The sequence below is a fragment of the Lonchura striata genome, chromosome 12, assembly GCF_046129695.1.
Source record: "Lonchura striata isolate bLonStr1 chromosome 12, bLonStr1.mat, whole genome shotgun sequence".
In the NCBI taxonomy this organism is placed as follows: domain Eukaryota; kingdom Metazoa; phylum Chordata; class Aves; order Passeriformes; family Estrildidae; genus Lonchura; species Lonchura striata.
In genome coordinates this window covers 6,176,229-6,197,961 of record NC_134614.1, presented here as the reverse complement: position 1 = coordinate 6,197,961, position 21,733 = coordinate 6,176,229, and the positions used below count along the sequence as shown (strand labels likewise).

At 40.3% G+C, this 21,733-nt stretch overlaps 1 protein-coding gene across 3 annotated transcripts in view; it reads left to right on the top strand.

Moving 5' to 3' along the window:
• The window catches only part of IARS1 (isoleucyl-tRNA synthetase 1), a 93,681-nt gene that overhangs the window by 41,307 nt on the left and 30,641 nt on the right, over positions 1–21,733 (top strand). For all 3 annotated transcript variants that reach the window (XM_021530477.3, XM_077786068.1, XM_031505989.2), the window contains 6 exons: positions 5,088–5,214; positions 9,971–10,044; positions 10,876–11,070; positions 15,880–15,966; positions 16,636–16,719; positions 20,085–20,232. In XM_021530477.3, the coding sequence (XP_021386152.1) occupies positions 5,088–5,214; positions 9,971–10,044; positions 10,876–11,070; positions 15,880–15,966; positions 16,636–16,719; positions 20,085–20,232 (715 nt within the window). The remainder of the gene's footprint in view (positions 1–5,087; positions 5,215–9,970; positions 10,045–10,875; positions 11,071–15,879; positions 15,967–16,635; positions 16,720–20,084; positions 20,233–21,733) is intronic.

Sequence of the window (21,733 nt, the reverse complement as noted above, 5' to 3'; positions counted from 1 at the left end):
GTGGAAATTCTGCCAGGCACACACTGACCTTTCCTCCCTTCCCCTCTCCTCCTCCTGTCCCCCCCATGTTTAATTAGATCCATGATATAGATTGGCACTAATTAAAGTGTCAAAAGGGCATGAATAGTTGCTTATTTTATCTCTTTGAATTAAAAACCATTAAAAATCAATTTGAGGGCATGTTGAAGGAGGCTTGTTATTAGAGTAAATTAACATAATGGAATTCAAGCCTTTGTCTTCTAAGGGTTGGTTAATGTTTAAAAAGAAAGCCAAGTCCTACACCTAAAATAAACCCCCCAGTTGGTATGCTAGGAATTTAAATAAATCTGTACATATTTAGTTAGATGACATAGAATAACTACTTCATCACCTTTGGTGTTGCTGATACAACTCAGCTATCTTCTGGAAGAGTAAATTTCTCTTTTCCAGACTTCAAACTGATTCCTGATTTCAGGTGGCACTTAAAAAGTTGCCAGCTTGCCAGAGGGCAGGACAGATCTGGGACCATCCTCTCAGAACCAAAGCTGTATTAGAATTCTTAATCTGGTATTAGGTCCCCTAATTCCCACTGCTTAAGGCAGTATTTTGTTTATCAACTTTACACTCTTAACTCCTTTAATTAGCAATTATGAAGTAAATCTTACCCAATACATAAAGGTGCTGTGGTTTTGCAGAGAATATTATTAATAAAATTAGCTTGTGAGAGGAACAATGAAGAATGAGAAAGGATTAGCCTATCTTTATGTAATATCTGAAACAGCTTTTTATGTTGAACTGATGATAAAACATAAGGCTGGTGCAGGGGTAGTGTTTTATTTTGGCAGTGCTGTTTGTGTTTACAGAAAAGGGGAATGGTGCTACTTTGAGACAATTCCTGCATCCCATGACTGGGGCACAGTGCGCCAGCTCAGAGCACATCTGAGCTCTCAGATGGAATAAGGAACTGAGTTCACTATTTGCAGTTGTGTTATGAACACAAGAAAATATGCTTCAAAATACATCTACAGAAAAGGAGCAGATGTCTTTGTCCTTTTATTAAGTTTCCTTCTGGTTTATGTGATAATTTAGGATATTTTTTAGTTGCATCCTGTACATTTTTCCTCTGGAAAAAAGAGTCAGAAAGCAAATTTATTTCTTTTAATTGATGTTGTTACTTGAGTATTTATTTGTGCTGAAAACCCACTGGCTCAGCCTGTTGTAGCTCAGTGTCAGCAGACTCAGTTCTGCTCTGGGATTGAGGATGGTCAATATTTGCTGTTTTCAAATCCATGCCCACATTGCTTGTGTGACTTGGGTGCTGAGTGGTGCATAGACTGAGGAGGCAAAGAAGATGGTTTCTGTTGTAATAAGTTAATAAATGTTGTTAAAAGACTGGGTTTTGCTTTGCTCTTCATGGGTTTTTTTGGCTTCTCAAATGGAATTTTTATTTTAGACATGAAGAAAATGAATAGCTACCAAGAAAGGATGTGGGAGTTGCCTGTGCAGAGGACTTAGCAATGCATGAATTAAGCAAAACCCCACATCTGCTTCAAAAATAAGAACAAACAGTCAAAAATGTACATGGAAATTTGGAGCAAATGAATAATTTTCATTATCTCTAACTTGTGTGGTAAAGTTTTGATGCTGGGAAAGTAAGATAGACATGGGCATTCAAACAGGTTGGAACTGACATACTTTGATTCAAATTATTCCTATAATTTATGATTTGGCAAAACAATATTTATTCCTTTGTGTTGTGGAATTCAGTTCCCTGAACTTTCCAACTGCTGCAGTGTCTGCATGCTGAAGTCTATTTAGTGCCCTGTCCTGGGTGCCAAGAGGAGAAATTGCAATTGTCCCACACTGTTCCACACCCATGAATCAAGAGCCCCCTGACCTGCTGAGGCAGCAGTCTCCTTAACCTTGCTAAATGTCAGAGAAAGAAGTATGAAATCTTGTCTGTGTCATTTTGCAGAGAAATTTGAAGGTCAAACGAATTGTAGGCCAGTTGGGAAATTAAAAAAAAAAACTGTTTCTCAGCTCATTTTGAGGAGCTGCAGCACAATGGTTTTGGGAGAGATGGGGCTGCTTTGATTTTTCCCTCGCAGCCTCATGGAGCTGTTGGGTGCTGGGGCTTGATCTTCTCTGAGATGTGAAGGTGTCCAGTGCCAGTCCAGGGGGTCTGGATGGGCAGAACTGGGCAGCCTCTGGTCACACCCAACTGCAAACTCAGTGGTCACCAGCAGGAACCTGAGATTTGTGCTTTCAGCCTGAAGGGGGTTTGTGATGGATGTGGGGTTAAACGTGAGAAACATGTGCGTTGGCATATGGGAGAGGGCTTTTCATTTCTCTTCCAGATGCTTTGTGTGGATGGAAGAGTAAAAAGCACTCCCTCAGCTAATGCATGCCTGTGGCAAGATGATGTCTTTATGAAAATTTAGAAGGAGAAATATACCAATAAAATATCCAAGAGTAGGATGAAAAGAACCTGAAAAACTCTATAAGAGCACTCACCTGGAAATGGTGTAAATAAAGATCAGGTGTTAATAATGACATCATTGAGAATACTGTTTTATTTCCCAGCCTAATCAAATCTTGAGTAGAAGGTGCCTCCGATTTTATTTTTTTCTCTTGTGATATGTAGGTAAGTGTTAAGCTGATCTATCTGGAGCAAAATCTAGTGAGAATAAGTAAAAGAAATGGGCTCCAGACTTGAAGGGCTGTTCCTGCTGCAGATCCTTCTTCCAGCTTGATCCCAGTTGGAGGTTGTGGCTGCCCCTGGGCAGCACCCATGGGCAGCATCTCTGCACTGGCAAAACCCAGCTGCTTTAAATAACACTTCCCTTGAGTGATGGGCTCAGAATGGGTGTGAGATACAGGCTCCTTTTATTTGACTTGATGGCTGTGCCAGTGTTATTCCTGCCTTGTACCTCTAAAGAGCTGCAGATCATTGTTGCAAATGTGGTTTGAGGGGATGAAGTGGTTTGTGTTTTATGTTCCACTGAAAACTGGCAGCAGGGTCAGACAATTTTACCAGAAGAGGTAAATTATATGCTTTCATAGCTCAGAGAGGGAGATCACACCACATACATTTTTGTGGTTAGTGTCCACTTTGGGGATAAAATTAATTTTTCAGGCGTGTTTTGAGGAGGCAGAGTTGAAACTCTTAGCATTTTAATGTCATTGGGGGATTGTATCAGCCTCTAGCTATGTTAAATGGGACTAATAATTTCAGCTAATCAGTGTCTAACAACTTCTGAAAAATGGAAACTAGTTTAGGAGTGATGTAAAGAGAAGTTTTCCACATTAGTGGAATGTTGGGCAAATGCTAATGAACTTTGTACAGTTTCCACTTGTGTTTGGAGAGAGGGTCTCCTAAGGTCAGCACAGAAAGTTAATAGTAATGAGTCCCACGCTGAACCAAATTGGGAAAGCCTGTATACCTTCTAAATTTCAAAGCAGGGCTACAGATGTCATGTGAAGCATGAGTCACTGAGTTTGTTTAAAAAAATTTTATATTAGATTTTTGTTCGAGAAGTGTTACAGAAGACAACTCTGCAGCTGAAAGTAACTCCAGAAATAGCGAGGGAAGCTGTGGAACCTCAGGCTGATATTTAGTGAGGCTTTTAAGGGTACTTTATATCCACTTGAGACAGCACTGGCATCAAGAAGCCTTTAGATCTCCACATGGCTTCATCATGGGTAAAACTTTTAAAAGAGAGTGGCTTTTATTTTCATCAATAGTTTGCCTTTTTATTTTTTTTTGTTCACATTTGTTTTGTAAATGTGCTGCTACTGGGCCAAATCCTACCTCACTGTGTCATGTGAATACCTTCTTTTAATTTTTCCTCTAGAGGAACCTTGCATCTTTGTTACTCTTGGGACTGATCTGTGATTAAAAATCTTCTTTAATAAGAAATACTTGACAAGAGGACCAAGAGCTTCAGAAAGAACAGGTGGAAGAGACCCTGTGTGCTTTGTAGCTTGGCTGCTCCCCCTTTGGAAGCTGTGGCTCTCCTAATCCAGCTCAGACTTTGTGAAGGACCTTTTTAGTTAGACTGGAAAAACAAACCCAGCAAAACCTGCCTTGGGTTGCTCAAAGCTCTGTTCCAGAGCTGCTGTATTGTTGTGAGCTGCTCATTGACAGCTTCTGTGTGTCTGGCACTGTCTTAAGGTTGCTCTTTTTGTGAGTTTTATTTGAATTTGGTATTTTGAAATGCACCTTTAGGCATGAGGGGAGCATATTGTTGACTGTGAAACCCATTGCTTTCCTTCATCTGCCTATAATTATTGGGTAAATAGTTAATTGTTTGTTTACATCCTGGGAAAAAATGGTTCTAATCCAACCAGGCCATGTTACACAACCAGGAACCTCACAGGGCATTGGATTCTGGCGTTAACCCTTGAGCTTCAAGACACTTTCATACAATGAAAATTTGTCTTTAACATCCCTTAGTACCCATTAGTGCTCAAAATGAGGCTTTAGCAAGCATTGATAGGGTTCTGTGGTTGGGGGCATGTTTTGTTTCTTAATTGGTTAATTCAAAGTGAGATGATAAATAGCTTGGAAAGGATTTTTTGTATGATCTATCAACCTGATTAATGTGCATGTACCTGGATGCCTACACATAATCCAAAGTGCCTTGTGATGCTATTGCTCCAGGCTTTTCAATCATTGGTATTTCGTTCAGCCTCAAAATCAGTGGCTGTTCCTTTTTCTGTATGTAATTTAACAGTAGTGTTGTGATCACTCTTAGCCATAATCCTCCAGTGCTGGCCTGTCCTGAGGACTTCAGCCATTGTTTCATCCCTAATGAATCTATTTTATGTTGCACATGTTTTCCTGAGTTCCTTTATGGTACAATAAAGATGGTGTTTTTCACTTCTGCAGCTTACCTGAGATCAGAAAAAGGCAGTGTTGTGTTTTTTGGCAGCACCTCCATGGGCCTTGCTGCAGCCAGTGCTATAACATGAACGTGCTCCAAGTCAATCAATGCTGAAATTAACTACTCTGGTGGATAAAATCAAATATAACCAATTCTTACTAGCTTTAAATGGAACCTAATGATACATGAATGCTCTTGTTTTTTTTTTTTTTTCTGGCCCAGGGTTCCAGATTTCGTGCGGGAGAAGCGCTTTGGGAACTGGCTGAAGGACGCTCGGGACTGGGCCATCTCTCGGAACCGCTACTGGGGCACCCCCATCCCTCTGTGGGTCAGCGAGGATTTGGAGGAGGTGAGGGAGGAACATGAAAGCTTACAGCTGGCAAAAATCCTGCCTGTACTTGTTGTGTGCTTATTTTGGTGTATCTTTGGCTGCTGCAGCCTGAAGTCCTATTTACATGTTGTAACAGCATATCTGTATAACCCATCTGTATGTGTGTAATAGGTGATAGATCTGTGCATATTTATGGGTGCTTTTGTGTGCCTGTACAGGTATTCTTTGCTTGTGCTTGAGAACCGCAAGCAATTTTTCTTGGTTTTTACATTAAAATTAATCATGCCTTTCCCAGAAGAATTTGCAGTGATGGCAAATATAAAGGAAATAATAAATGCAGTGAGAAAATGGCAAGGAGGAGATTTTTTTTTTTTGGTAACTTTTTTAAGTCTGCTTTTGATATTCTGGTGGTTGGCTACTTCAAGCCAAGTGATTTGCTGAAGGTGTAAAAACAAGTCCACCACAGCAGAGCAGTGAAGATAGATATTTGTAGTGCCACCAATGTGAATGTAGCAGACTGTAAAAATATGAATTTAGTGGAATGATGAAAATGTATAGTGGTAGTGCTAGAAATGAGATTTGTCAAGTTGTAAGGTACCCTGTATTGGTAGCATAATGCAGAAGGCATGAGTGAACACTTAACACAATTTTGATGGCTTTAAAACACTTTCTGAAGGTAAAGCGGGTCTGGTTTTTTTTACGTGGTGTTTTCCTTCTTTATTTATTTTTGTTTTGTGCATTGGGTTAGTTTGATTAGATACACATGAAAAGCTTCCCTCATGCTAGAAGTTGGAAATGGTAATCAGTGTCAAGGTGTCCAGGGAAGGTAAATACTGATGGCAGCATCCCAAGCCTTTATTTTTCTCTCTCTTGATTTGAAAAAGTTTTACTCTTCATTTTAGACCTGAAAGACCTCGAGTAGGAAAACATCTGCTAGAGAACTATTTTATGATCTTAAACTTGCCATTGCTTAGATGTGCACCATAAAGCATTTTTTATTTCCTCTTCACTGGGATCTTGGTAGGCAGGGATATATTGGGAGAGGGAGGGAACTATTCCTGCAATTAGGATTTAAGTATCTAAGAAAGCCTTGGCATTTGGATTCTATTTGTGTTGTGAGTGTGTTTGTAAATTACTGACAAACCAAGTGCTTCTGTCTCACATGTAACAGTTAAAGTTTGGTTTGAGGACTGACAATTTATACACACTTTTTTTCACATTCATCCAACATTGCTAAGTCCCTTGTTTGATGCAACAATTTCTGTTGGATAATAAAAAGGCTTTCAGTGTTGTGGCTGAGTATTTGATTCCACAGCTGAAAAAGATTGTGTAAAGGTTTCATTACTTCCACTCCCTGCCTCTAATAATATTTCATTTTCTGTTCAGTCTCCCCATATCTGTATTCCTGTGTGTACTGTTTTTTTTTGCTTTTTTAGGTTTGATTTGTTAGATTTTAATAACAAAATGATGTCTAACTTGGAAGATTGACCTTTCCTCTGAAACGAGCTGCAAATATTCCTCAGGGCTTGGTGTTCTGAATAATGATGGAAATACCAACAGGTCTATTATTTCTATCCGTAGATGTTACACATTTCTGTTTGCTCCAGAGCCTGATATTGTGCTTTAATAATAGCTGAGAATAGCTTCTGAACTGAGCTAAATTTCAAGTTAGTTTTTTTTTTTTAAATATTCTCTCTTTTTGTGTGTGCAAGATATGGCTTGAAAAACAAATAGGGCTGGAATTGATGTGGAACTTAAAGCCTAGGTGACATCTGCTCTCCCAGTAATGATATTCCCTCGGAATTCCCTGACTCCAGTCTTAACTGCAGCCTGGTGTGGGATTGCACAGCAGCCTCTTCATGTCTTGCTCTCAGAAGAACACTTTGTTGCATGCAATTATGCTTTGCATATTAAATCCTGGAGAAGTAATAACAATTCCTTATTTAATATACAGTAAGGTGAATTAATTGGTATTAAAATGAATTTTATTACAGATCAATAACTGGTTTTACACAGTTTTATTTTAGTTTTCTTTTAGCATAATTATCAGGTAGAGACACATAATGGAAGTTAAATTTTGAAGCTTGTGTTTATTGCCACCTTTTTGCAGACAGTTTATCATTTTAAGCTTTCAAATTCCAACGATTTCCTCAGTGGAGAAACACATCTCATTTGGATTAGATAATAAAATTTTTTAATATAACACCCAAGTTGATAAAGCAGATATGGGCTCATTTTATAGGACTTGCATACAAATTGTAGTTTTCACTATTCATTGATGTACTGCAAGTTCCCTGATCATTTCCTGGCTTGTCACACATGGTAACCCTGCCCTGGGCTGGGTGCCCTCAGTCTTGCCCAGCAGAAGAAGGGCTTTGGCTCTGTCTCCTGAGGGTGAGGAAAACTTTCCAGGTGCATTTCTGGGCCACTTCTGGCTGACTGTAGCAGTAATTTCTTCTCCTGTTTAATATTCATCAGATGCTTTCTGGAGATCCCAGGCATCTCTGGCACTGTGTGGGCTTCCTGTGAGCACTCCTTACTCCTCAGCTGTGCTACTGGGCAGAGCTGAAATGGCAAACCCACAAAAACAAACATATTTATCTAGCAGGAACTGCAGGGCTGTGCCACAGGAATATTGAGATCCATGACTGCTGCTGGATGGATCTGTGCTCCTCTGGACATGGCTAATCCTGGATCTAATGTTCATTGTTTTAGCAGGGGTTAACCTTGACCTGTGCTTTCACGTTGGGTCTTGGAGGTGCTGACACAGCCCATCTGCTGTGGTCTGAGCTGCTGTTAGATGTTGCTAGAGCTGCTTTTGTAGCTGATGTGAGCCATAAAATGGAGGAGGAGCAAATGCCTGTAGGTAGAGGAGAGGGAAGGCCCGGGCTGTTGGAGCAGCCATGGCTCCTGAAGGGATGTATCCAGAGCAGGAGCTTCAACTGGGGAGCATCAGCCTGTGTGTGCTCCTTGCAGAAGCCAGGGGTGCAGCCTAATGAGGGATGGAATTTGATTAGCATCTGTTTGCTGCTTTCTCCTCTTGCCTTTCAGTATCTAATGAGCTCCCCTTGGGACAGAGGAGCTCCTTCCTTCTGCCTTGGACAGAGGTAGTCTTACTCAGTGGGGGAGATCTGTGTTACTCTGGGGGTTGGTGGATTTTTCATGTGAACTCAGGTTTATTTTTCCATGAGTGTTTTATGGGTGCAGTTCTGCATCAGTATTCGGAATTTTGCTTTAGCATTGAAGTACTTGTTCAAAAAGCACCAAATAATGAGCAGATTTTCTCCCAGAGCTTAGTGTGAAAGTATATTCAGATACAAAGGTTAGGGCAGGTGATGTAATTGGTGTATCCAAGGGCATTTTTTACCCATTTCTCTGTTAATACCTTTTCTTCCTCCAGCAGTGCTGAACTAAGCACCTGCTGCTGCTCACTTGAGCCCATGTGTTTACTTATGAGATCACAAGAATGAAGAACAGCTCTGGGTTAAAAATAGTTTGTTGATGAAGATGTATTTTTACCTAGGAGCAGTCCCCTGGTGTAGTTTGTGTGCATTCTGCAGGCTCTTGTACCTTGCTGGTGGAATCATTGTCCTGCCTCACTTCCTACAGAAAAAAAAAAAAAAAAAGACAGATAAGCAATGAAAACATCACATTTCCAAAGTACTTTAACAATAGCAAATGGTGATTAGTAATGCAGATCAGCACTTGAATCAGACTGGGAAAATCATGTCTTAAAACCCAAGTCAGACTGAGTTTCTGTCTTTTCTGTAATTCATGACATTTTTTTGGAATTACATACACCAAAACCTTTCAGTTAGTCACAATTTCCATGTGTATACATATGCATATGTTTAAGACTAGCTAAAGGAATTGAGCAGTGCTCTGATTTTTTGTATCTTAAGAGCAACTTACAAAGTTATTTCATGTGAAAAATGTCTGGCCTATTTACAGCTTCTTTATGGTGCCACATTTAACTCCTTCCCTGTCAGATCTGTCAGACCCTAGGGTTTTTCCATGGCAATTCTAAATGGGAAGAGTGACATGTGGGACAGCATCTCCAAAATCCAGACCTGTACTGCAGCTTGTGACTCTTGAGTCCTGCCAGATGAGAGAGGCCACAGGGTTCTGGGAGGGCTCAATTTGAGTAAAACCTAAAGGAAAAGAAAGCTTTGCTTTTCTGCTTTCTTATACAGTTTTTCAGAATCATTTTTTCATTATGTCAGTGCAAGTCTGGTGTGGAAATCGGCATTTTTCTTAATGGTGTGTTGATGCAACAAAACTAAGAAAAGTCTTTTCTTAGCAACCCCTTTGGTAGCTGTGACACTTTCTTCACTTTAAATAAAAAGTCTTTAATGTGTACAGTTTAGTCTACCTGGGATGGAACACTTACGGATAGTGAGCTGCTTACTTTAGAGGAGGAACCTGGGATGTAAAACTCCTGTTTGTGTAAAAGTCAGTCATTGAAATTTTAGAAGTTTTTGGTTGTGTCTGGTTTGGAGAAGCCACTTCCACCTGCAAAAATCCCACAATTTTGACAACCTGCCAATATGCTGCTGCTTTCGAGTCTCCAGTTCCTGTAACATGAATTGTATTAAATCAGGGCAGTGGTCTTTAACATCATTTGAGGCAGGAAACCCTTGTACAAAATTTTTATTGTTTTTTTGTCAGCTCTGTCAACTACTACAAGAGGGTATTGCAAGTCTCCTGTCTGACATTAAAAAAAATAGTTGCTGTGTACAAATAAGTGGCTAAATTTCTGTAATTTCTCCTACAGGTGGTTTGTGTTGGTTCAGTGGCAGAATTGGAGGAGCTGTCTGGAGTGAAAGTGACGGATCTGCATCGAGAAAAGTGGGTCACAGAGACTCTCCACTGGGTATTAGAATTCGATAAGCAGACATAAAAAAAACTTGGGCTTTTTTTGCCCAAATCCTGGGAAACAGATTTAGGTAATAGAAGAGTTGTAACAGGACTTGTAACTAACACATACAAAAATTATTTTTTTCTGTTGAAAAACACTTGCTGACCAATCTTAATACAAAAATCACAGATTGTCAAAGGAAATGCTTTGAAGGACCTTTTTGAGGAGTCATTCGCATGAAAGCCAAAGCTGCTGTCATCCTCATATACCAGCATGAGATGAACTTCTCCTAGCTTGGTTTTGTTGGGTGTTATAGATGGATAATGAGATAATTTGCTCTCAAGGGATGAATAGTATGTGAATATTAAGAAAAGCTTTAGTGATGTATAGTTATGTCATTATAGTTTAGATGTCCTCTCTTCTTTCCATAGTTCCCTTCCCCCCTGTACTGCTGCCATCAGGCAGCCTGGGGTGTCTAGGACAGGTAGAAAGGTGTGCACACGTGCCCCTTCCATGGGGCAGTTGGGAATGGAAAAGCTTGTTGCTTAGAGGGTGCAGCATGGCAACACCCGATTTCCATTCAAGTTGCAAGAAAGCAATTCCATCGATAAACAGCAAAGAAGGAGCTGACTGAGAGACTTTGGGAGGGGCCAGGGTTGGCTGATGCATCCCCAAGGGGTATAAAAGGCAAAGCATCCATCTTGAAGAGGAGCCAGCCACGAGGGCAGCTCCCAGGCCTGCTTTTCCTCACTCAGTCCTTTGTTAAGGTTAAGCAAACGTTCAGAATTTTGCGTTCCTCACGCGGGGTGTCTGTGCCGCAGCATCGACCAGCTGAGCGTCCCGTCGCGCCGCGGGAAGGGCGCGCTGCGCCGCGTGCCCGAGGTGTTCGACTGCTGGTTCGAGAGCGGCAGCATGCCCTACGCCCAGGTGCACTACCCCTTCCAGAACAGGCGGGAGCTCGAGGACGCCTTCCCCGCCGACTTCATCGCCGAGGGCATCGACCAGACGCGAGGATGGTAACTTCCTCTTTTATGGTGGCAGGTCTCTCAGTTGGAAAGACACGTGTCTGCTAAATAAGGCAGGAACTCTTCCTGAAATGGAAAATGTGAAACCCCTTCCTCTGCATTATTTTAAGGGGCTCTCTGGCAAAGATATTGGAGTAGGAATAACAGTTCTTTACTAGGAAAATTAAAAAATACAAATGCAGTAGTAAAAAAAACAGAAAACAAACCACTGCCAGAACCAGAACAAGCCCTGACACCCTGTGGGTCAGGGTGGTGGCAGCAGTCCCATTCCATGGTGGCTGCAGCCCTTCTGCAGTGCCGGCTGTGCTTCTGCTGGAGTAGGGTTCCTGTAGAATGGTGGAGTTTTCCTCTGGAGCTCCAGTGGTGTTTTAGATGGGCGTGGTCTTCCTCTGGGAATGCAGGGGGCAAAGGCTGCTGTGTTGTTCCAAAATCTCAGATTGTATCCAGGTAGGAATGCTTGGCTCCTACCGTGGGCAGAGAATCTCCCCATGGGATGAAGGAATTTTCTCAGCCATGCAGGGACACTTACTGGCTATGAACAGAAGAGATCTCCTGGAGGGAGGATGGGTTGTGGAAGGGATAAAGTAAATTGCCCAATTAGCAGAGGATAACTGCCCCACCTTTAACAGATGGTAATTGGATACACACCCAGCAAAACCTGAGACACCAGGTTATTGCCCCATGTGTAGTGCTTCAGTGCTTTACTATCTACTTTAATAATCAATATATTTATTTATATAATTAACAATTAATACATTTATTTATTAATATTTATTATCTATTAACATATTGACTTAAGTAATATATTTATTGTTTATTAATATATTTATTTAATATATATTTGGTATATTTATTTATTAAATGCATTTTATAATGCATTTACTTCAATACTTTCGCATCTTTAATGCTGTACAGATAACATGGCTGTTTCTGTACAGGTAAGAGTATAATTCATTTTTTAAACTAAAACACAAGGTAGTCTAAAGCTTGGTGACAAAAAAAAGTTGTAGAAATACAATATTAGCAAGAAAACTTCCCAACCTTTATGAAAAACATCATTAGGTAATAGGGCACATCTTTGGCCTGGTAAGGAAAAATCTCAACAGCTGCATGATCACAGAGCTGCAGGTGAGTCAGCTGAAATGGAAGTCAATGTGTTCAGGATTTGACAGCCTGGTAATTTTTATGACAAGATTAAATTTGAATTTTGGTTTTACGTGAGTCCAGAAAAAAATTAAACCTTATGTTGTTTCGATTATATATTTTACAAAAAAGTTAAAGTTTTTAGCTGTAAACTGCATCTGCTTCTTTCACTCTAGATAAATTCTTTTCAATCATTGGCAAAAATGATATTATGTGGTTAATGTTCTCATACATACTTGTGTGCCTACATAGCTTTAATTCTAGCATTGCAAAGTGTTTAGTCCATGTCTGAAGTTTGAGGTTGACTGTGAAAATTGACAGATTAAGATTAATTTTTGTGTTTTCTGGATTAGTGAGTTTGACTGTGTCCAAGCAGAACTTTTCAATCCAGTGATTTGAGGTATTAGAGCTAAATAAATTCCTCTGGAATACAGTTGGCACTTCCCTTTGCCCACTCCTCTACCCCCCAACAAACCAAGCAACCAACGCAGGCAGGATGCCAAAATAGAACTAAATTTCATTATTGTAGTGAAATATCTTCATTTTTCAAACCCTTAATTGTGATGCAAAAAATTATCTAATACCTCAGTATACAATCAAATACTGTTGGGTAGCAAAAGGAGAATTAAAAACTTAATTTTCCCTCTTCATTCTTTTTATCTGAAAAAATTAGAAAACATTGGTTTTTCTCTTTTTTAATGGAGGAACTCAGAATGAAGACATTTGGTGTGAGCCCTCAGACTTGTGTGCCATAGTCAGGGTACAAGAGGAGGCTTTCCATTTTCAGTCTGGGGCAGATGGCTTTTTTTTTTTTTTTTTCTTAACATCACTGTAAGAGCTCCTGGGACTCCTACCCAGAGCCAGGTGTGTTTCACCTGTTTGTGGTGGGAAATCAAAACAGCTGCCTCAATTCCTTCTGCTCCCACCTCTCCCAGGTTTTTAAAGAGCTGGGGCTTTGCCACCAGCAAGTGTTGGGTGATTTGTAGTAGAGCACTTCTGATTTGTGAGAGACAGAAGGAATTAAGATGTGAGGTCTAAGGGAACAATGAGCAGGTGAGTTCTGAGGTGCTGGGAGCACAGGATGTGATTTGTATTTGGCACAGCCTGTACAGAGTGTGAAGATTGAGAATGGAGATTGGTTTTGTGTCAGGTCAGAGACTGCAGCTGCTGTGAAGTGAGGACTGGGAGGTGGGGAAAGGTTCAGGAGGTGCAGGTCTGGTGGCTTCTGCTTCACTCCACAGAAGAGGAGAAAAAATCAAGGGAGACAAGGGGAAAATTAATGTGACAAAGGTGATTGTCCAGGAAAGTGATATTTTTGATGACTTTCTGCAGGGATAGAGAAACAGCTGAATTATATTTGTTAAAGCCACAGGACAAAATCTCAGAGTGGCTGGGTTGCAAGACTGGCAGTCCAGGCAGAGTGGTAGGAAAGGCTCTGCCTCTGTATAGGGAAATATGTGGCAAGATTTGTGCTCGTGGTCAGAATGTGGTGGCCCACGGGGAATTCACAGCTGGAGGGTTTGGCATGAACCACAGGATCATGAATTTACCCACACATGTTCAAGAAAAAAAAGAGAAAAGACTCCTTCCCTGTATTCTCCTCCATGGAAAGTAGAGCAAAGGAGTGGATTTCTGTCCCTGTTACGGCTTTTTTGCTGTTGGTTGAGTGACAGGTATTTATCTGTAAGGACATATCTAGGAACAGTCTGAGATTTGGTGAATGGGAGGTGAAGCAGCAGAGAAATTGAGGAAGTTTTCAGGAAACAAATGTGTTTGTGGACAAGATATTTCAGAAATAAGGTGCAGATAAAAATGACACTGCTTTAAAATATTCAGAGTGAATGAGGTGAATTTTAAAAGCACAACCTGAGGAGGAATCAGAAGAGTTCCATCAGAATATGTGGATCACAGGTTTTCAGAGACAGTCTTGTAGCTGTCATCAACTAAGGAACCTTGTGCTGAGGCTCTTTGGGTTTGATGATTTGCACATAAAATTTGTGATGTATCCTTGGATCCTGTTTTTCAGTGTCCACTGCCTGCCTGTACAACTTCCCTAATACAGGGAATTAGGAATTCCTTAAGAACATTGAGATCTCCCCTAGTTGGTTCTGCTTTGTGCTTTTTACCTGCAAATTCAGGTGCTCTAATAGGAGAAGTTGTGACCAGTTTGCAGAAAGTGGTGGGAGTTCGTCAGTGAGGAACTTTTTAGTAAGTACAGAGGAAAAACTGCTGTCTTCGTAATGAACTTTCAGCCCTGTAGGCTTGAGGTGTCAGACACCTGAGTAAATAGTCAGATATTTGTGTTTAGGGGTTTTCTTAAGAAAGTTAAAAATCAAGACAGATTTTGAATGCAAATGTTTGTGTGTAGGTGGAGTAATATTGGTTAAAATTCATTAAATTAAACTGCAGTTTAATAAAGAGAATTTGCATACTGCAGTGTGAGTTGAGTTGATTTTGAGAGTTAGGGGCCTGTCTGAGATAAGCGTGAGAGTTGTCATGGAAGTCACTTAATAAATGCACACAGCTACCTCTGCAGAGGATCCTCAGGTGTCAGAATAATGCTTTTTCAATTATAGGCTGCCTTTTGATAAAAACAACTTTGGAACATACAGATGGTTTCTCCCCCCCCACCCCCACCCCCCCATTAAGTGTTTCTCCACTAAATCTTCATGCAAATACATAGTTCTGAGACATAACCTCCTGTGCCTTATTATAGCTTTTCTATAATCACCTTCTCTTTGAAGGTTGCTAAGCAGTTGTCAGTGTGATGCCTGTTTTGAACCAGGAAAGCTGTGGCCCACCCTCCAGTTACTTTCTTAAAAGTAATTACCAACAGTGCAGTTCCAGCAGCTCACACAGCCCTCCTTTGGTGAAGGCTCTGGCTCCTGAGTGTGAAATTATCACATCATCCTGTACTTCCACTTAAATTTCCCAGATATAATCATATATCAGCCTGTGAGCAATAGGTGCCTGTGCTTGCTCCAGCACTGATTTCCAGAGTGTCCAAGTTTATAGAGTGATTGTAAACACAGCAAATAGAGTGGGCAGGAACCATTGCTGCCCTTTGTTGTGAGAACATTCTCTTACTTCCTAGTTATGGCTGATTAAAGCAGGCAACCACAACCTCCTTCCAGTCAAACCTTTGGCAGGATTGGAAAGAGGCTTGTCCCATTTTTGGTAACTTTTATACTTTTATACTATGTTCCATTGTCTGTCAGGCTGAAGAACACACAGCAAACACACACAAGTATGCTGGTCCTGAGTGCTCTGTTTGGTCCTGACTGATCTTGTGCTCACAGGTTTGCAATGAGCAAACAGGAAACTTGTTCAGGGGCAGAATTCAATTTTTTCTACTAAAGAGGGAAAATGCTGCAGTTATCTTCCTCATGATCTTCCTAATGCTTCCTATTAGAATTTTTCTGCCCTCCTGGACTAGTAGATCCCAGCTGAGCAAATAGCATGATATGCTTCAAATAGGAAGATCTACTTTCCATAAGCTCCTCTTCTGACTCTTTGCCACATAAATGTTTCCCAGACTTAAAATTTATTTTTGCTGGAGGAAAGCAACATAATGCAACATTTATTTGGTAATGGAAGACATGCAGGCTTTAGCTTGGTGTATTTGTAAAGTCAAATTTGTGTTGTCTCTTGTTTCAGGTTCTACACTTTGCTGGTGTTGTCCACTGCTCTTTTTGGGAAGCCTCCTTTCAAGAATGTCATTGTGAATGGCCTTGTCCTTGCCAGGTTGGTGTCAATCAGCTCCTTCCTGAGTAGGCTTTTTGTCAAATAATGTTTCAGATAAGACCTGCAAATTGTAAATGGAATGTGAAATGGACTTTGGAGCTGTTAAGACTTGCCAGGCTGATATCTGTGCTGCAGGAGATAAGAGCATCTGAGAGTGAGAGGCTCACACATCCCAGCATCTGCTGCACTGGTTTCTTTCCAGCAGGGTTAGTCCTGCTTGGAGAGAGAAAATGAATAACAAGAATAGGAAAGAAATTACACCTGTTATGCAGGGTAAAGGGGATGATAAATATAGTTTTAGATGTAATTTAAAATTAATTATATTTGTTTGCCTTTATTTTTCAATGAAGCTTTGTCAGTGGGCTGGAGGAATCGATTCAAAACAAGTGCATCCTTCCTCAGCTTGGGTAGGAAGGACATATTTCCTGCTTAGATTTATAACTTGGAAGCCTCTTGGGTTGAATTTTGGTTTTCTCAGTTGTTTTTGTAGGTTCAACAGTCCTACCGAAACGATGTGCTAATATATAGATATAAAGAATTATGTCTGTGCCACCAGGAACATACTAGGACAGAAAAATTGAGCTGGATTTGAAGGGCCTTTTTTCTTTATCCATTAAAATAAGTGTTAAGAGTTCTGGGAATTGATGCCTGCATTCTGATATTTTCTAGTGATGGCCAAAAAATGAGCAAAAGGAAGAAGAATTACCCCGATCCGATGCACATTGTGAACAGTTACGGAGCTGATGCACTCAGGTAGGGTTTCTCTGGTGGATGTTCTGTGGGATGTGTTGGCTCTCTGCTCATGGCAGATCCATACCAAGAGGTTGCTTGGGGGAGTTTGATAATTAGCAGCAGGAAGAAAGTTAATTTTAGAAGCTTCTAGACCACTGTGACAGAAGTAGCTGCAAGAGTGGATGACTCTAAAAAGTGGCAATAGATGCAGTGCATGTGTCCCTTCCTAAAGCCCAAGGGATTTGCTTCTTCCAGCACTGATAGTCTGAGCTGAGCCAGTGAAAATGGGAATAAAATATTTGCTAACAACACTACAAGGTCACTGTTAAATCATTGGCTTAGGGAAGGGTCTGTGCATAATGCACAAAACATTTATTTCCTGTTTGCACTATACATTTTCCAGAGAGAAAGTGCTTTGTTTTTGTAGATGGAAATTCATCGTTTGCACCTGATAGTAGTGGCACCAGAAGAGCAGAAGTAGAGCAGCCTAATGTGTGTAGATAAATTGTCCTGGTCAAACAGATTAAACACAGTTCAAGTGGTTCATTAAAATTACAGGAACACATGGAGTAATTACACAGTCACTTGGTACTCTGGCTTGGTGCACTGACTGCATGCATCAGGTGGTACTTGAGGTAAAGGTACAGAAAAGACATTTTAAAACTGCAGGAATGCACTACTTGGGCATTTCCCCAGAGCCCTGTAATTCTTGTGTATATAAGAAACCCTTCAACTCTCACACATTGTGTGTTACAGATGGGCTAAATGGAAGCTGAATGTTTATTTGGGGAAGATGGTTGTTGTTTCTAGATAATTTAACAGAATTGATGTGAAGTTCTAATTGTTACAAGCTTCAGCATTTGAAAGTCCCAGTACATGGTTAAGATGGAGAGTTGGGTGGAGTTCTTACATTTAATCAAGGTTGCTCTTTATAAATAAACAGGGTAGCACTGAGTTGGTAGCTGCAATAATAAGAGTGAAAAGGATTGGAGTTACTCATACTGGAGATTTTTTAAATCACAGGTGATGTTTCTGTTGGAAAAAAAAAAAAAACCTGCCTTTTTAATAAACAAACAAAAAAAATCAAGCACCAGAAGTTACACTTCCATTTTTCATGCCTTTTTTTTTTTTTTTTAATTTCTAAGAAGCTAATTCATTTTTCTGCCAGTGTACTCATTTTTTAATGTCACATTTATTTATACCTACACCCACACAGAGAGTAAAAAAGCATTGCAACCTGGGCTCATTTCTGGAAGGAGCTCTGCAATTCAGTTCTCTGCCTTTTCTGAGGTGCTTGATGTTCTCTGTTTATAGCAAAAGCTACAACTGAGGTTTTTTCCTTGGCACCGTTTCCCTGCAGAGTTACTTTAGCTTTTGCAGTACACAAATATATATGTATATTCTAACTCCAGCTTTGAAGTATTCTCAGCAGTAGCTTGATAAATAGATCAGTGGAAAATATAGATATAAGTTGGTGAAATGAATATGGAATTGAGTAGAAAGGGCAAACAGCAGAAATAACAGCACAATAAATTTAACAGCCCAACTTGAGGCTTTGTGAAATTTGAATCCTGAGTGAAATCTGTTAGAAGGGCCAAACCAGCTACATTTCAATATTGCTGAGACCTGGGCTGGCAACCTGTCCAAGTTGAGCTGTGTCAGAAAGAATTTGCTGGTCCTAGTATTGCTTTTCTCTGTCCTGGGGTGAGGATTGCTGTTAGAAGGGAGGAGTTGCATCCTCCTCTCAACCTGGTCTTCAAATGCAGAAGAAATAATGCAACAAGCTGCTAGTTCGGAGGGGTGAAGAGGTGATAATTCACTTTTTTCTCGTGCACTGCCAGCAAACTCAGTAACATTGGCTTGATCTGAGGAAGGTTTTATATTCTGCCCAGTGTCTAACTGAATGGCTGTAACTAAACTGATGGAACTCTGGCTTTCTTGCGGGCCTTATTTCTCTGACCATACAATAAATGTGTCTTTGAATTGGAGTAATTGAGGAAATTGCTCTTCTTGTAACATTTACATATTGTAAGGCAGGGTAGGGCTGCCTTATTAAAACAAACAAACCCTCCCCAAAAAAAACAATATTAAACCACCACCAAACTGTGGCATATAATATTTGTGATAGCAGGAAGGTGTGGTTTAAGGATAGACCTAAATTCTAGTGTAATTTAGGACTTACTAGTTCATTGCCATTAATTGTTCTGTACTTCTGTAAGTTTATAATTCAAATTCAAGTATGAATTCACTTGGGTGATCTTTGGGGTCCATTCCCACCCAAGCCATTCTATGAATCTGCATTTAAAATTTTGTTTTGTTTAAATCCAGTACTGAAAAAGCCCATTTCTGTGCTGCACTACTGTCTGTTTATTCTGGCAGCACTATTTTTATCTATTAGTTTTAATGCAAGAAGCTCTCTCTCCTGAAGAATTTATGGTCTGATATTCTTGAATGTGCTGTGTCAAACCCCATTAAGATTTTAAAGCCTTCTAAAGGAAGTGCCTGTAAAGTTATATTACTTTAAAATCATGATTTTAAAAGGTTAAAAATGTGAGAAAATGCGTTAGTAAATTTGGATTGAAAGATGCCACAATCTTTAAAACGAAAAAATGTTTAGTTTGGTTTTCATATTTGGAAAATTAAATGAAGTGTATCTTAATCAGGTTTGTATTCAATATTTTTTGACACCTGAGTAAAGCCTGGTTTCCTCTTGAGCTAACTTGATAGATTCCAGTTTATTTCTGAAGACAGATGTTTATTTGAGGGAGAAGGTGGGATAAAGCATAAAGGGTTTTTTTTTAACTCGGAGACAGCAAAGAAGCTGAGGGACATTGCTGTCCCTTGTATAAGTAGTTGCTGTCACCTGGAGCCTCTGCTCTGGTCCCTCAGAGCTGCCTCTGGATATAATACAATTTGTATTGCAGGGGGTACATCCTTTGCTACCTCTTGGGGCTGTCTTTCAGAAAGTGTTAATATCTGCTCTTTCCCTTGGATTTGCCTGGTTTGTTTTGCTCCTTAGTTCTGCCAAAGCTTTTCATAATTAAGGAGGTGAACAAGATTGAGTAGAAGGATACTGGCTAGTGGTTAAGGAATTCAAAATATTACCAAAACAACAGGTACCATCCTAAACATGAACCGTGCACTCTCTGCTTGTTTTATACTGTAATGGCATCTGACCATGTGTTAGCACAGACAGCAAAAAAGAAAATTTAAATTCAAATTCCATATGCAGCATCTCATGAAAACTCCTGGAGGAGTTACTGGTAAATGGTTTTATGTTCAGTTTGTTACATGTCTACAATACAGCCATCTTTGGAGTTTTTCCTGTGAAACCCTATCAGTATGTGCAGTTTTAAGCTTTGAAGTATTGTGCTCTTGTTTTGCAGGTTGTACCTGATCAATTCTCCCGTGGTAAGGGCAGAAAACCTGAGGTTTAAGGAGGAGGGGGTGAGGGATATCCTGAAGGATGTGTTCCTGCCCTGGTACAATGCCTATCGCTTCCTGGTGCAGAACGTTCAGATCCTGCAGCACAAGGTACAGCCCTGGGGACTGAGGGCAAGGACTTGCTGCTTCTTCAGGGTCCAAGGGAATCAGCATTGTAGGGAAATTCAGACTGAAGGGAGGTCTAGGCTCTGGAGGTTGTCTGATCTTTACCTCCTTGGTCTAAGTTCAATCAGGTTGTATATTATACTTGCTCTTAATTTGTTATTTGCTGTTTGTACCATGCTTTATAAATCTGTAATCCCCTGCATCTTTCTCTTCTTGACCAAACTTATTAAACACAAAGGAGAAGAGGAAGGTAAGGGACTACCAAGACATGACGGCTCTCATTTCTCAGATTAGAATGCTATTGAGTCCCTTTTACTTCACATCTGTGGGATGCTGCTGCTGCATTCAGACTTGCGAAATTGGAGTTCCAGACCTGGTGTCTGAGGGGTCAGGATACACTGAGCAATTACCTGCTGCTCCTCACCCCCTGGGAGCACCAGTTAAAGCCATGTGTGCTAGAGGGGATCCTTCTGAGATGTCCCTGCTGAACCTGGGTGGGTTTTCCAGAGCAGCTGGAGGCAGCAGTTCCCACTGATCCTGCCTTAGTGCTGCTGCTTTTTCTTTGCTGTTCCTCTGTGTGGTGAGGCCAGCACAGCCCCTGTCCAGCAGGATCTGTCACTTGGGCTGCAGGTTCCTCTGCACTGAGATCAGTGCTCAGCACCACACAACTGAGCAGAACTGCAAATCAGTCAGCAAAGTTATTTGCAGTAGTGGCTGCTGTGACAGTTTCTTGAGCTAACTCATTTACAGGAACTTTAATTATGAATCTGCATTAAAATGCTTAACTTGGGAATACTCAGTCCTGAATACATTAGCTAGAGCAAGAAGATTGTCTTCTGTAACATGACAGTAATTTTTAAAAAAAGTTATATTTAAATGCAACTTAGAAAAAAGATTGTGAAATGGAATGGAAAGAAAGGCAAATCACAAAAGCAATAATGCTTTAGACTTGTAGATTACGTTTGAAGTCTGCTAAAAATGCTGAATGAGTGACAGGAGTTTCTACACTTTCAGTGTGAAAGCAAGATTGAAATTTCTTTCTTATAGTAATTTTTCATTAAAATTGAAGATTTGATGTGTATTTTGTATAGTTTCTGTTGAAACCAATTTTAATCTTTCAGCTGAAATTAATAACAGCAGGTTTAGTGCAGACTTTCATGGGAGAGTGGGACCTAAATGAGAAGTCCAAAACTTGTAGTACAAATTCAGTTGCAGCCTGGCCACTGTGGAGAGCTGCTATTTGAATCAATAAAGGCAGCTGAATTCAGAAATCAGTACAGTAAACAGCTGACTTAAGCAATTGTGTTTATCTGTTTTAGCAACCTCTTTGGGGAAGAAAGTTTGCTAACTCCAGATACTAATATTCAACAAGTCTTTTTTTTAGGATCCCTAGACAGTATTCATTAGACAAACTTAGATGTTACCCCCAAAATACACTTGTGTATCCTTGTGACCTTTTAATTGCCTAAACTGAACTTTATAGCTT